Source organism: Melanostigma gelatinosum (assembly GCF_949748355.1).
Source record: "Melanostigma gelatinosum genome assembly, chromosome: 7".
NCBI classification, from domain to species: Eukaryota; Metazoa; Chordata; class Actinopteri; order Perciformes; family Zoarcidae; genus Melanostigma; species Melanostigma gelatinosum.
This window is the reverse complement of record NC_136640.1, coordinates 15,399,544-15,418,424: the sequence shown is the minus strand read 5'-3', so window position 1 is coordinate 15,418,424 and position 18,881 is coordinate 15,399,544. Positions and strand designations below refer to the sequence as shown.

Below are 18,881 nucleotides of genomic sequence, written 5' to 3'. Positions count from 1 at the left end.
ACACAATCCTTGCATCACCGTTGATCGGCTGACCGATTAAAGCAAGCCTGGATCGAGCGTTGAGATGGTGTTCCGCAGCAGTCCCTGTGCAAACAGCCTACCTGTAACTGTGCACGCTGCTCCACTCTGCCGCCTCCTCTATGCCGCACAGCGCTCAGCTTCTCGACGAGGAAACATGTTGTCAGCATCGCACTGCACAAACGCTCGTCTCGGACAACACACACGCAGGCGGGTTGGCGGCCGACAATCTGAGGTAGATGTTATTTTAGGAGAAACACTGTGCTCGCGTGCGACATCGCTGAGGCAGTGTGGGAGTCATTCCGGGGAGCCGCTGCTGGCTGACTGCTGTGAATCTGCACTCGCCACCGGGAGCGCGCGCAACTGATCTCGTGCCCGTGCCTCGGATGTTTTAGCCCCAGGCGTTCCCAGACCGTTTTCAATGTCAAGGACCTGAATATAAAACAGTCGTGAGAGTATATGCATGAAGCCCCCTCCCACCTCCCTTTTAGATAATACGCACCAGCCCGAGGAGCCCCATCTGGCAAGTTGTGTGGTGTTAGGCAATGAATTACATAACCATGGTGTAGGTGGGGTGGTAACAGTGAGAGGAGTGGAACCTGGTGGGCAAATCACTTCTTCCGAACACATCATCTTATTGTGCCCGTCCACTGAAGGAGATACCGTTCGACAGGTATTCCTCTTTTTGCTTGGAGGGCCACTGGGAGCCCCAGAGCTTGTACTGACATGTCTGGACCATTTAATCAAAAAGATGAATTGATTCGGCCCAGTCATCTTCAACTATTTTGAATGTTGTTTCTGTAATTTATCAGGCAAATACCAAACATCATTGGTTGCAGCTTCTCAAAGCAATAGTTCAACATTTACTCAAGTACTTGAGGCTATTCCATGTACTTTCACTTTATAATTATTGTACTTATCAGAGGGCAGTGTACTTTTTACACCACTGAATAAATGGATACATTTAGTGATGCGTTACTTTACAGATTCAGATCAACAGTTATTATCAACAAAAAACAGCAGAAATAATCAGTTGCAGCCCAAACTCACGAATAACTTGTTTTACTTAAAACATGCAATATAATGGCTGGTGAAAAATACGAGACAATGAAACTATTTTTTTTATTATCTGCAGATATAATGTAGCATTCATGAAACTGGGCTTTTGAAGGTTTGTATGTTTGACCAGTGGATTAACTGCACTCCTCAGGTGTATGCAGATGGCTGCTCATTTGTTTGTTTCCCAGCCTGCCAGGGGGAATTTGAACAAAAGCACAAAGGTCATTCTGACGGACCTCATCCTCTTTCAAGGTATTTGTCTTCCTTGTTCTGGCTCTGTTGCCACACAATTTATTCCTTAACATGTGGGTGGAGACGGCAGAGCTGTGGTCGAAATATTAATCATTGAACAACACGCATGCATGTAAACACAGCCTTTTTTCCCTCTAAATGAAGATGCATTTGTCTTATTTCAGACTAAATTCAAAGGATAATTGTGATTTTTAAGTGTAAAACTGATTTCGAAAACAAGCACTTTATCTCATGAGTTGATGTTAGTTTGTCCTACAATAATCCCCCCCCCCCCACATACACACACCCACACACTATCTTCCCCACTCTATGCACAACACCTACACCCTGTGTCCAGCATATGAACTACACCTTCCCAGAGAGGATCAGAGGAGCTTCAAGAACACAAAAACACATGAAAAACAAAATCTCTTTTGATTTTTTTATTATATCAAAATACAAAAATTTGAGAGGAAAATTTCATATGGGACTAAGCATTTGAAATGATATGGTTACATGAATACAACACTGCTTTCATATTCTCATAGACATGCCATATACAGAGCATAGAGCACGTGCCAGGCCCATGTCTACGTCGTGGTGAGCCACCAGGAGTGAGCCTGTGCGTTTTTCCCTATAAAGGCTTTGGATGGCGTCTGTCACTACATATCCAGGCCAGTTGGTTACAGGCCAGAGTGTTTTTACATTATAGTTCGTTCAGGTTTCTGTTTACTCAATAAAGCAACGAGATCCATGGCAGTTGAACATGAAGAGTGAGTAAGACATGATCTCGGACGATACAGAATTCACTGTGACAGCAGTGGCAAACGAGAGAGAAAGTAATACAAATATTATACATAAGGCTTTGGTACAGCACCATACAGTATGAGTTAATTGCTTACAAAAAGTTAAGTGAAGCGTAATACCTGATGCAGTGACAGAACAGAATGACAAGTCTGAGAATTGACAGGTAAAAAGAAGAAAGAAACATCAGGTTATCTGAGTAAAAAGTAAAAAAAATGTTTTGAAATATTTACATATGAACATTGTAGACAACTTAAAGAATACTATGGAGACAAATCATGTACAAAAAAAACAACATATGGTACAGAATGTAAACATGTGATGTACAGCACAGAGTTCAGTGGATGAAAATGAAAGGAAATGTAGTAAATTTTCTTCCTTTTTAAGCACTACTTGGTTTGCTTGAGTATGAGCATTAGCTAAAAACAGTCAACGATGTAGTGCTTATTGTAGCCTACGATAAGAATACATTCTAGTTTCTCAGTGCTGGTACACATGAAAAAACAGAGAACATAGAAAATACTACATATTTCTATTTTCCGTCCAATAACAACCAGCTCGGATGTCCATGAATGATTGCTAAATAGGCGTTTTTCTTTTTTTTGTATTGTCACTACATGCAAGATTAATACAATAAAAAAAATCAAATCAGTTCTAAGTATCATCCTAACAGCACCTACTGATGCACTAAAAGCTGTAATCAGAAATGTTTTTAAAAAAAATTTTAAATAAAAATTGAGCTAACAGTACGTCCAAAGCAGCCCTCTTAAACGCTGTACATGTTTCTGTTGAATATGCAAAAAAGAGCCCGGAAGACGACGTCCATTCGTTCAAACTCACGGAGAGGCTGTATGAGCGTTCACAATACCTTTCTACCAGGAGAGTCAGAAATAAATACAAATGAAATGTGATCAGATGACTGTTCATGGCCAAACTGTACAGTACTAGTAGGAAGTCTACCGTCTAAAAGGTGGTGGGATGGCGTGAGACGGGTGCGCCCCTGCAATAGTGTGCTTGAAAAACAGTGCCATTAACCGAAGAAGGTAGACCTACAGGAAGTGTGTAGAAAAATTCCCCTCGTGACCTGACGATGCTCTCAGATTCCCTCCCATGTGCCCTGTTGTTGTGTACTAATCTAAACCAGGTTATGTTTTTCCTTTTAGGCTGGGTTAATATTCTTAATATCATCACAAATATGCTTTAGAGAGGGTACCTTGGAAGCACAGACAGACATTGCAAACACACTATAGAAAACAGGTCATCTTGAGTTCATTTGAATGTCACAAGTCTCGATTATTGGAGGTTATACTATTTTTCCAGTATTTTCTATCACTGTCATCACATCATGATACTGTTATGATGAGGACCTAGAGTGTCTACCGGAGCTAGTTTAGTTGCTCGAACACACAGGGCCGAAAGAGTTGCTCATGGAAACAGAAAAACAAAAACATCTTCAGACCTCTATTCTACAGCACCACAAAGTTAAACATAGCACCAAGTCGTAATGTTGAAAGCAACTATGCCCTAACACACTTGTCTTTATCAAACGAATGTAAACACAACTTCCTCCACAGCACGTATTGTATATTGACTATAACAGGTCTGTGACTCGTAGAAAAAAGATTCCTTCAGTATATTTGCTTTGGACACCTGAAGGCGAACGATCTGGAGTGAATCTACATGTGTGCTCATGAACGGGCAAAATACAGTATTACTTTGTTCCAGGAATATTAGTATAGAGGGCAACATACTTCTGCTTCTAAAGCTTTTTCCAATGGGCATTCACGTACTATACATCAGAGAAAATACTACTTAACTTGTGCAGCCAGCGGGCTATGGCAATAATACATTGTACGGTAACATTAAGGTTTCTTTTCTTCTCATAATAACGTCTGCTAAAGTATGACAAATGAGGCACCTTAAAATGTTTTCGAAACATTATCCACTTAAAACCGTACTGTAAGCAAATACTTTTATATATCATCTAATTTCTTTTTCCTTGGGATCCTCGCCCGTCTTTTTACACATCCTCATACAAGAACGTCTTCCTGTAAAACATGGTTTGATTTATCTTTACAAATACAATACATACCATGTACAGTACATAACAAATATAGATTTTTTTTTTTTTACTCGTATCTTACATGTATCCAATTTTCTAAAGTAGAATATGCACTTTGACTCGCACTTTCAGGCAATCATCACTCTCTCACTTGTCAAAAGAGATTTCAGTCAGCAGACATTGAGTCGATTCATTCACGTGGATATTTTTTGCCGGGAAAACCTCGGAGTTGTTCGAAGCAGATGGAAATATATCTGATTTGTCTTAGAGTGATTGAACTAGCATTAGCAGGAAAAAGCAATCAGTCGTTTTTGGATCCGTCAGAAGAAAGGGCGCTTGGGCTCAGAACCTGTGCGGGCCCGTTATTACCGCATACAGGAATAAAACAGAGAAGTTAAACTGTTTTGACTTAATGTGCCAACTGGACATCTCACCAAATCGCAGCTGCACCATAAACAACGTAATGGGTCATTCAATGTACTGTGACATCGGGACATTCATTTCCTGTACAGAAAAACATACATTCATTATCGGTTAGTGTCGAAAAATGAACAAACACACAGAGAAGTAGCTCGCAAGTAGTATACAGTTGTAAAAGATAAACAGTCAGGGTGGCCATTGTTTGAATGTATCCCATTGCTTGTTAACAGCTTCATGAAGCAATCACATTCTCCTCCAACATCTGTTGTTAAACATTAACATCCTGACTCTACTGGTTTGTTCTTGCCGCATGACAACTCATGCACAGTACGTCTGTACTTTTCCGCTGAAGTCGTATTCATTGGATTTATTTGCCTTCTTTGAATCTAAACTTCTGTGTTCGTTATTTGTGTGGGTATTCTGGTTCTGTCCTATTACTTGGATATACACAGTTGTAGCAGGTAGCCATTTCAAATATAAATGAAAAGAAAAACAAGAGTTATGCATCCTCTGTAGCATTTTCTCTCATGTGTCCTTGGCAGAGAAAGTAAAAACAGATAATATTGGAGTCCTTCACTCACCCCCCCCTTGTCCCCAGCCTGAATATAGAAATATGAGAAGGCGAAGGAAAAGGCAGTTAATGTTAGTAAAAACAAGAGAAAAGGCAAAAAAAGGCACCTTGAGACGTGCCACGTTTCACAAATGATTCCTTAATAATGAATTACATACAACAGTACACTTCACAATTCATCACCCTGTTCTGCTAACCCTACAAGTCCAACCTCTGGTGAGCGTGGAAGTCCCAAATTATTTTGGGAGCTCTGATGAAGGATCTTAATCTTGATACGGTGCTGTAATGAGAGATGTCAACTCACTGAGCCATCAAGCACTCCAACTAAAACAGTTCTCTAATGGTCGGCATTGGATCATTGGTGAAAATAAACACAAAATGCCAGCTACTACTGAGAGTAAAACGCTTCTGAATCAGATAAAGATAGGCCATATTATCCATTTGAATGAGTGCGGAGTGTGATAAAAACCTTTTTGTTCATACGTTCATATGTAAAAAGGTCAAGTCCATACAGTATACCACAAGAATTACAGCAACTCTGCGTTTACTCTGAGGTATATTTTGTGGTAAGAACCCTGTGTTTAAATACTGACGCTATTTGTATTGTAGGAAAGGTAGACTCATGTCCATGTCCGAGGACGCACCAGGCTTCACAGTACACGATATCACTGGAAAAACCTAAAGAGATGGACCCCTCAATGACCTGTGAGTGAAAAATCTTTAACATGTTGTGACATACTCAACCAACACATTTTTATTACTTCAGGAGGAAGCTGAATTCCCTTGTTTTTACTATTTATATACATTATATATTTTCTGAGCATTTTCAAGTGAAATTCTTCTGAGACAAGTAGTGGCGGACAACTCAGAAAAGCCATTGTTCTTGTCTTGAAAGAAGATTTCCAACCCGCCGAGTATTCAGAAGGATGTTTCCCACGCCCCCAAACACTGATGAACTTTTGGAGATTATGAGAAATGCGTTAGCTAGAGACCGGGGTGGAGCAGGGAGGGCTGAGGTGGGGTCAGTCTAGTAGTCGAATCCGATGGCTTGGTGTGCCCAAGGGTCAGCGAAGAGTCCCATAATTTGGGCCCTCGGAGTCTGCACTGGCTAATATGCCTGTCTGGTCCTCTTCAGACTGCCTGCGGTGCAGGAAGGAGGTCAAATAGATATAGGGGTTCTTCTTGTTTTGCCTTTTCCTCTTTCTGTGGAGATCCTGTCCCTCTTGGGGTGTCTGAGATTGCTGCTGGGTCTGAGAGGGACACACACCTGAAAGGGAGGCAGAGAGAAGCACAGGAGTAACACACCACCCACATATTGTGAGATGAATCCCTTCTCAAACCGTCAAACGAACCTGTTGTCCTTGCGGAGGTTGTGTTGTTGTTGTTGTTGGCAGCCACTCCCTTGGCTTTAGTAATACAGTGGTGTAGCAGTGCGGGTAAGCTCTCAGACCCGGCAGGATCACTAGACGCACCTAGAGGTTCCCTGAGAAGAAGAGAGACAGCACAGCATGCGTTGTTCTGCATTAATCCGACCGTCCTGTTCGGCCCCGCCTCCGATGTGAAAAGACAGAATGGCCCTTTGCGTTGCTATTTCCAGTATTGTACTGTATGATTTGATGAGCTCGTGTACTTCTACTGAGAGCCCTTTCACTAAGATGATGTTTCCACTTTCTATCTGCAGTGATGGATGATACAAAGTTAGACTCAAAGGAAACAGGAAGTGAGAGAAAGAAAGAATAGTTGACATAAGGTGGATTTGGTGAACTTATTTGGCTATTTTAGTTTCTTCTGAAACAATCATTACATTGAAGACCCAGTCCAAGATTTATAGTAAACTACACTAAGGGTAAAGTGTTCGAGATTCAAAAGTTCTCTAATTTTCGGTCCCATGACTGTAATTCAAAATCAGGGGCATTTTGTAGTCTCAGCAAAAGTACTAAAATGGTAAACACATCTCAGGTTGACACAATTATTTCAATTGCTGTGCTCCCTCAGGTTTGGGTCTTTAAATAGTGACTGCTTCAGAAATACTCTTTGCTGTATAAAACTCATAAAATGAAAATAATTTCCCGTAACAATAAAGTCTGGGATTATCCTTTAAATGTCTCCCAATACCACTATATTTAGCATACAGTAGAGCATTTCTCAAACAGCTTAATCAGTGTGTTTCGATGAAGTGTGTGTTTTAAAACTGAAAATAAAAGTCTCTTTTTAAACCCCGAATCCCTATTTTCATTTCATGAGTGATACATGCTAAGTTTAATGAAAAATAATCAATGTATAATTAAAGTTAAAGTAGCTTCATTGTCACAGTATGCAGTTTTACCTCAAACCGAATACTCGGTTTTGTTGTCCATCTCACATAGAAAGATGCAATAAAAATTGAATGAACCTCACAAACTCTTAACATTTAGCTTCATGAGGCTCACTGTTGGCTCAACATCTCTGCCTTTTAAATAACTGAGTGTAAACAGCTTCAACACGTGGCTTAATGTTGCATTAAGTCAAGTTGTTGTGCCAAACATGTAATGTTTCAAAAGGCATAGGAACACAAAGCTTTAGAGATGCTTGTCCATCACTTGTCGCTGTGGAGAGAGAGATTGAGAGCCGTTAGCAGAGAGGGGGAGGCAAATGTGAGAAACAGTCCTGGACGGATAGAGAATATTTCCATTGTCACATGAGCTGTGTGCAGATGCCACAGTGTGTTAAATATAGGACATTTCCATAGACATGAACACTGTACAGCACACTTTCATAAACATGAACACTGCGTACAGAGGCTTCACCATGCTGACGGGAGGAGATGGCAGGAAGAGGAAATGGCCGTTAAAGAACAAGTCACATGACAGGAAGAGGAAATGGCCATTAAAAAACAGTCACATGACAGAAAAAACGAAAGCACTAAGGACAACAAATGTGACAAAGAATTTAGTTTGAGAATCGTTGTTATTTGTTTGGTCGTAGAGAGAAGTTTAGAGAATGCATGCATGGCATTTTGCACATGAAACAAAGCTTTAAAGGGGAATACTCCAGTCTATCATTCATGTGCATCCTCTCTTGATTCAAGGCTTCTTTTTTTTGCGCAGGGAAACATGTCTGTATTCAAAAGACAATCCAAAGACAAAAATGCTTCTCCACGGTCCAAAACTGCTCCTCGTGCTTGCTCACAAGCCTAATTACTGCGGCCTACGCCACAGCAGGCTTACTGTGCCTGGGAAGAGTATTGACAAATGTGTCCTGCAGTCATTATTACCATTAGTTATACTTCACTTGAATCCAGCACAGAGGCACAACCCAAAGCAATTCCCCTTTAAAGGAGAGAGTGATTAGAGCCCTCCCCCTGCTGACCCCTCCCCTCTCAGACATGGGTCCGACCCTTACCTATTGCGGCGGAGGGGACCGGGTCACAACGCTGCCCAGATAGCTGAGATCAATCAAAAACAAATCACGTAAGACCCTTACCCTCTATAAAGCAGCAGCCCTATAAGCTACCTTCCCTTTAAGGCCAGTGATGGTGCAGGAGCAAGTCTCTGCTGCGTCATGGCTTTAGCTACTGTATGATTGTAGCTTCTAGGGGTGTGAGGTGGGTGTGAGGGGCCGCAGGAATGTGTGCAGTCAAGAAATAACTTTGGGGCCATAAAAGTATATGAGGCTCAGCTTAGGTTTTATGTCGGTGTAAAAGCATGAAACCTCCTGCGTAATGTCTGACTGACAATCTGTGTACGGGGGAACTGATCTATCAGATTATTGCGGGAAATAATCCCTTCTTTCTTCATGAGTTTTATCCTTATACAGTTGGTACCAATTTCTAATAAGACACCCTTTATAAAGGCTTTCTTAATGGTTAATAAATCACTTACATGTTAAAGTATAAGACATCATTTCGACTTGTTTATCTTCCGCCAGCATGACACTTGATTTGTCTTTTTATTCATCAGATATTCCTCTGATCCTCTGAAAAAGTGCTGCAGAGCATTTATACTAAAATGTATTTACCAACAACTTACAGTGTAGAGAAGTAGCTGAGTTATATCGTAATAATTTAGCAATTTGTCTGCAGGACTTTTGAGTTTTTCTACACTACCGTTACTTTTAAGTGAAAGTCCACCTTCACTGAAAATGTATTATCCTTTACAACAGCAGACTTGAATTACTGTAAGCACCCTCTGTTAATGATTTATTAACATCTTTAAATTACGTGTAGATGATTTACCAACTTTTTCTGTTTGCTTTTTGGCAAGTGAGAAAGTCATTAACTTCAGTCATGATTTTTTAACATTTCTAACCACAGATCTGTTGGATTCTCACCCTTTATTAATTACTTTTAAAACCTTGACAGCTAAAGAGATTTTCCACAAACTGGCAACCCAAAATTTGGTCTTTTTAATTGGTTATAACTTTTCTATAAAGAATGAATAAATAATTTATTAACCATCAATAAAGCCTACTTGTTGCAGCATATAAATGCTTAATAAAGAGTAGATTGTCAGAAAGTGGTACCTTTGTTTTGTATAAATTATAGTGTAAGAGCAATTATGTAAAATGTTCATCAAATACACAGTTGATAGTTCAAGTTGAGCATGAAAACGACTTTTGCTAGTGATGCACACTAAGTTATGTCACACATTTGTTTTACTTTCATTCTTTCAATAATTGATCTGAATAATTGATTGATCAAATTGAATTTATATCCAACAAAAAAAAAAATACTTCAAAATGCGGGACAGAAAAACTTGCCACAGTTTTAAAAACAGTAAACTTGAGGGTTTCTTGAGCCTGAAGGTTGATGTTCCTGAAGTCATTATTTTAACTCCAATTTGTATTGTGATGAATATTTTATTGGATAACTGATGAGCTATAAAGTGATAAAGACAATAACACATTATCTTAAATTGAAATTGTGTTTTCACAATGTGTGCTAAATGCAATCACATGCCTTCTGCATATTAAAGTACAATATGCATCATAATTATTCCAAAATGGAAACATCAATGTAAAACTGTGGGTAAAAATCGAGGAAATTTGGAATAGAGAGCAGGCGAGGAGTAGAATCTCCCCTTTAAATAAATATGTGACTATTCTCTACTGGAATGGATCACCTACCCTGAGGCTGATATCTGGAGCTGAGAGGGCTCTGAGGGTAGCATCTCCTCCTCTGTCCGTCTCTGGGATGGCCTCTGCCCGAAAACATCCCTGCCCTCCAGAGGGGGAGAGGGAGACTGGGAGGGGTAACTGGCTGCAGTGGAGGCATAGGACATGTGGGCGTGGTAACTGGGACTGGGTTGCCTGCCGCCCTGGCTCTGAGTGGGAGAGGCGGACATGGAGGACCTCCGGGAGAAACTGACAGTGGCCGAGGGCTGCAGGGTGATTTCGTGCATCTCCAGAGACCGAGAGGTGCGGAGGATGCTGTGGCGCGGAGGGGGCCGCACTAGAATATCTGGGGAACCCGGCTGGGTGCTAAGGGGGCTTTGGGAGAGTGGAGAGAGGCGGGAGGGCTGGAGTACTAGCGGGGGTAGGCAGGGGTCTGCCCGGCGGCCCGCCCTCGGGCTGAGCCAGGACTGAGGGCTACTACTGGGGGCTGTGCTTGAGCTCCCTGCACGGGCTGCCGGGTCAGGGTAAGGCAACACTGGTACACCCACACCGTGGGCCGTGTGTCTGAGTTGGCCGAGACTCTGGGCCTGTTGCATAGCTAATCGCCTAACCGGAGGCCCCAGGGGCCTGTCTCTGCCTGGGGGAGCCATAGGGACCTCCAGCTGCAGGAGCCCGGGGCTTATTTGATCCTTTAAGGAATGGAGGTGCAGGCGACTCTGGGGGAGAGAGTGAGGAGGGTATGGGGGTGGATCAGGTAGGTCCTGGGGAGGATGTAAGGGATGGTGAGGTGGGTATATGAACCGCGGACCCTCTAGACCCAGGAAGGGTAACTCATGAGGCTGCCAGCTTTCAGGAGAGCGAGGAGGGCTGTGTGTGTGAGACAGAGAATGGCCAGAGGCAGTGTACTGATGGTGCTCCATCTCTCCACTCTCCTCAGGGATGGAGGGGTAACCAAAGGGCCCCTCGGCAGTGCCTGGTGGGGAGGACAGAGCAGAGCTACGCGGGCTGATGTCAGGCATGTAGAATGGTGGTGGAATCCCTGATTCAATGCGGCTGCCTAGATACCCATAGAATGGGCCCTGGGGAAAGCCCCTGTAGCGGGAGGCCGGGGCCTGCCCTGAGGCGTGAAGTGCACTGCCCTCTGCAAAGCTCATACCTTCCATGGCCCTGTGTAGGCGGGGGCTGTAGTTGGGGGGCTGCGTTGACTCCAGGCTGGAGGACGTTGGGGAGAGCTGTGGCCGCAGCGTGGGCATGATGGGCGGCAGAGGCCCGGGGTCAAAATCATTCTCCTCATCGGACTGCCGGAACTCGGGGTACATGTCAGACTCCTCTGCGAAGGGGAAGCCGTGGATGCGGCGGGGCGGTGGGCTCTCCATGATGAAGCGGCCATCGGGGCCGCGGCTTATCAGCTCAATGGGCGTGGTGACCTCTGCCTCATACTTGGACACACTGTATTTCTTGCTGGCTATGGCACGCTTGGTTTTCTTGTAGAAGGAGAGCTCTTTGTCTCGTTCTCTCTGAGGGCTGGGCAGCTTCCTGACATAGAGGCCTGGGCCGTGGGAACCATCTGAAGAATAAGAGCGGGGCCGAGATGGCGGAGAGCTCTCTGGACTTATCTTCCCCGATGACAACCTGATAAAAGAGATGCAGACACAAGGCACTCGCTTAGTTTAACAAATACCAGATGAAACCCAAAGGGAACGTGCGTAAAGTTTTTCTTTAAAAACAAACAAAAAATCTCCGATGCTGTAAATCAATAGGCATGACTGTGGTTTCATTCTGAAGCTAAACAGATGACACAACACGAAGCCAAAGCACTCTATCAAGGCAGCCATAACGAACTGCATTATGATAATGACCAGTTAATGGCGGCGGCAGCATTCTGATAGGACAGCAGCTAATGAACCAAGCCAGAATGACAGGATGAGGGGCGAACCAACGACACAACCATGACAACCGTATCACAGATCTATTGAATCTACTACTTGAGCAGAAGTGAGGCCAATTTCCATATGCTGCACCAAATGGTGATGTGAGGGAAGCAGATGACATCTAACCAGGCCTCATTTGCCCACACCAGGAGCAGCATAGTCGACACTTACTGGGTCAGTGAATGCATCAGGTAGACATACATTATTAAGAGTGCATATACACAGTACTTAACTGTACATGCAGCTGAGCTAATGCATTTTAATCCCTGTATATGGTGCATGGAAATCTGTGCATGCAAATAGACCAGTGGTAGGACTCACTACAACAAATTGTCATTTGATCATTTCTATGCAATGCATTAACCATGCAGCCAAGCCAGTGCAGTGCAGCACACTCTGTATTGTAGTGCAGGCAGGCACTCACAGGGGGCTGGCGGGCGGGGGCAAGAAACTGCTCCTGGCAGGCTCGTCCCAGCAGGGCTCTACCCCTGGCAAGGGGGTGAGAGGAGGCCTGCGTTGAGAGACAAACGACATGGGCCTGGTTCATACTTGACTATGCCACTTGCAGGAAGGACTACATGTGAACTCCCTCACCTTGCCTGGACCATTTCATAAAGAATAAACAAAGGTATCTGATACTGACGGTTTACCAAAAGTCTCAGGCAGAAATAAACATTTACTCTGGAATGGGATTTACACAGATTATTGTCACAAATGAGCGTCTTTTGAGATTGAAATGCAATCATACACGTACACAGGATTTACAGACAGACAGACAAATACACACATGTAGCGGATACTGTACATTAAATGTGCAGCTAAACAAAAGAATAGCATTATTACACACTTGGAATCATGCAGAAAGCAGACAGCGTTTGAGGTTAAAGAACACAGATGGATCAAAAATCAATACACATACTGCAGCTTGGGCACTCTGGGTAATGTGCTTAAAATGCTGACTCGGCTGCTTTCTTCAATCGGCCCACGATCCGCTAGAGGCTGCTACTGTACATGTTCTTCCACACCCTTCAAGTAGCCCGGAAATATAACCAATGCTGTTTTTAAATCATCCACCTGCGCTTTGAACGTTTTAGCAAATATACCATCTCTTATCATATTACGTTCAAATGCACAGGAGGAAGCATGCTGTGTGTAATAATCTGCTCTACTAACAAGGCTTTAAAAATATTCTGTATTTCCAGTTGCCTTACTGTTAAAACGAATGCCTTCTCACAGCATGCATGGGAAGAGAGATTATGTGAAAGGTGCATTAGAAGATGCACAGTAGTAGCCACCTCTGGCAGACTGCAGACTGCTCTGGCAATGACTTTACTTACGGTGACTCAATGCTTTTCCTGAAGTGTGTCACCGACAAGGGAGGATCTGAGAGGACAAAGACATTTCAATTGAGCATCTCCTCTGTTGAATCGTACAAGCAGAAGTCAGACACATGGATGGATTATGCGAGAACAGGTAGCCCCCCCCCCCCCCCCCCACCCATCAAGACTCATTTTATTGACTTTCTTAAAATAAATATTACCATTCACCCCAGTAGGCCAATGCAGTAATCCATCCATGATCAGACATGTAATACTACAATTATTACATGTTACATTTAATACCGACCTGGTTTACGCTTGAGTTTGCGACGGTGTTGCTTATTGACAAAGCAAGCTGCTAGAGTGCTGAACAGGACTGCCGCTGCCAGAAAACAGATCGTCGCCACAACCCCCGCCACCACCGGCCGTGCCAGCCCCTCATCAGGCAACTCTGCAGGGGGGAAGGGATCTGATGGGGCAAACAAGTGGGTGAAAGGGAGAAGTTACAAACACAAAACTGGCATATCTATCCCTCACGAGGGCCAAGCAGCTCCGTGTGTAGTTTGTAATGTTTCTTTGTCAAAATAAATGAATAAATAACTAACCCGTGCTAGACACTCCCACTACGTTGCTGCTCTCACTGATCAGGTCATCCATGACAGCCATCACTCGAAATTCATACCAGGACTCCTGTGAGAGAGACACAACAGACACACTCTTCTTATGGCCGTCTCATGCACTGATTTTCGTTGATAGCTGAGTAGATCGTGCTCAAAAAGCAAAAGTTTTTAAAACGCACCAATGTATCATCACGATATATATGATCATTTTTCTATTTGCTATTACTTGCATCATCATAAGAAAATAATGATTTGCAATTGTCTTGTTTGCATATTCTTATGTTAGTCATTTAAGTAGCACAAACTAACTTTTTTGTAATTTCAATTTTTGTTCATTAAAATGCACTAAAAACAAAAGGCATAAGACATTTTGTGAACACTGATGTCCATTAAAACACATTGCATCTGATAAAAATGTGGACTGTTTAGAAATGGAATATTGCAATGTTGCTTCCTTATTATGCTTGGCACCATGAAATGGGGAGATAGAAGTCGACATGTGTATGCAACTGACCTGAACCAGGTCTCTGGCTATGAGCTCGGTCTCAGTGGATGGGATCAGGTCATCCAGAACCTCCCACCTCTCCCCGAGGCGGAACTCCATGATATATCGGTCGATGGGTGAGGAGTGGTTGGCTGGGGGGAGCCATGTGAGGAGGACACCGTGCTGCGTGCGATTGGCTGTGAGGCACCGTGGTGGAGTAAGAAGCACCAGTGGTTCTGGGGTACCCAGAGGAGAGCCTGCGGAGCAGAAATGTTGCACATAGTTAACAGAGGAAACTGATTCAGACATTATCTTATTATATAAGAGTATATACTAAGAGTATACAGCCATGCTAGCAGCTCTGTGTGGCCGCTTTGAGCTAAATGCTAACATCAGCATGATAACCACATGATGCTAACGTGCTCATCACGGGGACACTAACATATTGATGCTAAGCAAGTGTAATCTTTACCATGATCACTATTTTAGTTCAGCGTCTTAGCATGCTGACATTGCTAATTAGCACTAAACACAAAGTATAACTGAGGATGATGAGAATGTCTTGTTTGGTCATTAAAGAAATGCAACTTTGACCTGAAGATGGCGAAGTTAATGGATTTCTAAAGTTATTACAATTCCTCCTAAATGTTTAACTCTACCAAATATCATGTTCATTTGCTGGTAGTGTTCGACGAAAAGTCAGGGGATCACTGAGGTCAGTAGGATTCATCCCCTGGGAACCATGAATGTCTGTACAACATTTAATGGCAATCCATCCCATAATTGTTGAGGTGTTTCAGTCTGGATGGATAAACCAAAATTGACCAAAATTAGAGCAATGCTGCTAGCATGGCTAAACCAACAGTGCTGAGAGTAACGACAAATATGTGGTTGCTCTTTTTGTGTATGATATAAATGCCTGAAATATGCCGTATGCCTTGAGAAAGTAGAGTGGTTTAGCTCCCGAAATATACAAGTACTCCACCTGTCCTCAGGCTGAATACTGCAAGAGACTTTTCTGAAGCGTCACTCTCCACAATCCCACTGAACGAAGATTAAAATGACTTCATATGTGTTGACCTTTGACTATTTTCTTTGAGAAGAAAACAACTTTGAGACACGGTTTTCCTTTTTACTCAAAAATAATAAAAAAACATTAAATCTATCTAAAAATAGATACACTACTCATAGACCTTCAGTGATCTGTTGTACAATTTCAGTCAAAAAGAAAATTCAATGTCTGAAATCAAAGCAAGAATTCAAAGCTAAATTAAATGAATGCGGAACTCATGTCATTGGTGACGGACACTTAAACCAGCCTATTGTTGTATGTATGTTGATCCAGCACATCACAATAACACAACAGCAATGCAGTACATTTGTCTTGGTTTTCAGAGACAAAGGAACAGGGAAAACTGTATTAAACCAGTGTATCATTAATAATGCATGATTTGGACCGAAAACATGGGTCTCTTGCGATGTACCAGTTTAACCGAAATCTATCCTCCTTCTTGCACATGCTTAAAAAGTTATAAAAAGAATAAGACTACGTATGTAATGTAACATTACTGTACAGTATAAACCAAAAAGCTTTTTGTCTGCTGCCATTCATCAACAGTATTAGCTTCTATCCAAGTGTGTGAACTCGGTCAGAACTTTTCAAGCCTCATTTAGCCTTTGTTGAATGACGGTAAGCTTTCCAACACAACGAGCAGCAGAATCCGGGTTTACGCTGTAAAGAACAAAGCCGGGTATTGTGATGAATTCACTGTCATCAAGTGTGTGTTTAATCATAGCACCAGTAAAATGATTTCACAGTTATGATGTTAAATATTTGGGGGTTTCTTCTTTTGAAACCCTGACAAGAGAGAACACCTGGGCTTAGCAGGGATACAGTTCTTGATTTATGAAGAGTTTAATCACCAACTGTGTCTTATGGAGGTGGATGGATTTAAAGTAGCGTGCAAACGTGTCGCTGTCTCCGAGGTGGATTATAAAGTGATTAATTCTGACATATACATTCAAGGGCTCAGGTTTGGTCTGGCATTTATAGCCTAGATTAAATCAATCTACTTCCTCTGCATGCTTTTGGTTCAATTGGTATACAACATTATGTAATCTGTATATTTTGTTTCATCATGATGAAAATGGTTTGCATTATAATAGCATAACAGAAGATAAATATCGAGTAAATATAATGCATTGTAAACTTCTGATGCGATGCTCATGCACTCATCCTTCTTAAACGTACCAAAGTAAAATCTGAATTAAATGACTTTGTTTTATCCGTATTCATGAGTGTGAACATCAATAGATGGCAGTACACTATGTGATAATATTGTAAACAAATATATAAATAGTGTCTCAGTGCAACTCAGTAGATTTATTTTGAAGTCAAAAAGCAGCAATTATAGATGGAGAAACCTTTGAATCAGAACCCACCTACAGTGTTGACTGTCACAACTTCGCTGAATGGGCCCGTGCCCAGTTTGTTTTGTGCCAGCACACTGAACTGGTACTCTGTCCCAGGCTCCAGCCCGGTCACCACCAACCAGGTCTGAGCACCAGAAACTGGCATCGAATGCCAGTCATGAGGACCGAAGTCGGTTCTCTTTGACCTGAGAACAGAAATGAGACAGAAAAACGGAGGAATTATAGATGATTTATACCAGAAATAATGGTGAATAATGTAATAACTGTCATTCGTCAAGAGACAGTGTTGGTCAATTGGTTAAATTGGTTTTGCAATAAAGTTAAGGGTCAAGCTCCAACAAGATTTCCCTGTTTCAGATCAAATTATGTTACTTGTCTTAAAGCAACAACATAACTTAATGCCCTTAATGCGTACCAATCTTTATCTTTCAACACTGACTGAATCTTTATACTGACTAGTTTGTGTGGATGAGCATAGACACAGCCTATATCTAGATAAAAAATGTATAATAATATGTGTCATGTGTGTTGTTTAGTCAATTCTACCTGTTTCAAAGCCACCGGTCTTCACATTGAAAGGGGAGGTTTTCTTATTGGTGGTTTGCCAGAAGTAACGTTTAAACAAAATAACAGCATTTGGAGCGTACAATGAAGTAAGATTGTTAACTTTAAACATTGGCGACTGGCAAGATCACTTGAATGATCCACCGGGGAAATAAGGCCACTTTAGCAAGAAAGTCTTCATCATAAAATGATTTGAAATACGTCTGTTTATTTTAAACCGTAATTTTAAAAAAGTAGTTCTTTGCTGCATTTTACCTCATTAGAGTTCTGCCATGCTGTCAGTTCTTATCACTCTTATTGTTAACATTCACAATACTCTGCTCCACTCGGCTAGAATGTGTTTGGCTCTACAAGGTAATTACCGGGCATTGAAATAAATGTAGTGGAGTAAAAAGTACAATATTTGCCTCAGAATTTTATTGAAGTATAAAGCAGCAAAACAATAGAAACCCAGTACTCAAGTAAAGTACTTGTACCTTTTAAAATTGTATCCACCACTGAAAAACACAATAACTATCAGGTGCACGTACCTCATGTACCTGATAGTGAGCGAGTGAGATGTTACTTTCCCCAATACACACCATGAACAATGCACACGCACGTCTACTGAATACCCTGAGAAATACGCTGTCAAAACATTCTGCTTGTGATTGACTTCCTGACATATTTTATCATCACCAGCCAAACTAGGCTCTTAACCTCAAGGTACAGTGTTTCCACATCTGCAGACTGCTGCCATTGATTGGAAGTTAAATAAGAGCACTCACACTGGACCGTACCACACAGAGAATGTCTGTTCGAAGCCGCCATCATATCCTGGTTCCCAGGACACATTAGCAGAGGTTGTTGAGGGCAATACATGGATATTGCCCGGAGCGTGTGGGCTGGTGCCTGGGAGACCGAGACACAGAGAGGGAATTCATTTAAAAAGCACAAGTACTAATTTACCTAATCAGATATAGAACTGCTTACAATTATCATTTAATATCACTTGCAGTAATGGAACTACAGTATATGTACGGTATATTACACTTTATTCACATAACTGGCCATTTAAAGTCAAGCCTACTGATTGAGTTCAACATAATGCACCTCAAGTCGATTGAGGAGCAATTTGTTGCCCCCCAAAAAATGCTGTGCTGCAGCGTGCAACGCACACTCTTGCTGTAATAATGTGATGCTGGCTAAGGTGGTGACCAGTGTAAGGTCAAGTTCAAGAGCAGCAGTGCTGTCTGCAGCTCTGCTCATCCCACCCACGTAGCAGCTGTGCCGCG

General features: G+C 42.2%; 1 protein-coding gene across 1 annotated transcript in view; it reads right to left on the bottom strand.

Annotated features, from left to right (window-relative positions):
• Window positions 1–6,229: 6,229 nt before the first annotated feature.
• The window catches only part of igsf9ba (immunoglobulin superfamily, member 9Ba), a gene marked incomplete at both ends in the record, with an annotated part of 51,976 nt that continues 39,324 nt past the window's right edge, over window positions 6,230–18,881 (bottom strand). The window contains 10 exons of the mRNA XM_079271416.1: window positions 6,230–6,432; window positions 6,518–6,648; window positions 10,269–11,888; window positions 12,612–12,698; window positions 13,525–13,570; window positions 13,814–13,975; window positions 14,112–14,196; window positions 14,641–14,867; window positions 17,053–17,228; window positions 18,375–18,498. Coding sequence (XP_079127542.1) covers window positions 6,230–6,432; window positions 6,518–6,648; window positions 10,269–11,888; window positions 12,612–12,698; window positions 13,525–13,570; window positions 13,814–13,975; window positions 14,112–14,196; window positions 14,641–14,867; window positions 17,053–17,228; window positions 18,375–18,498 — 2,861 coding nt within the window. The remainder of the gene's footprint in view (window positions 6,433–6,517; window positions 6,649–10,268; window positions 11,889–12,611; window positions 12,699–13,524; window positions 13,571–13,813; window positions 13,976–14,111; window positions 14,197–14,640; window positions 14,868–17,052; window positions 17,229–18,374; window positions 18,499–18,881) is intronic.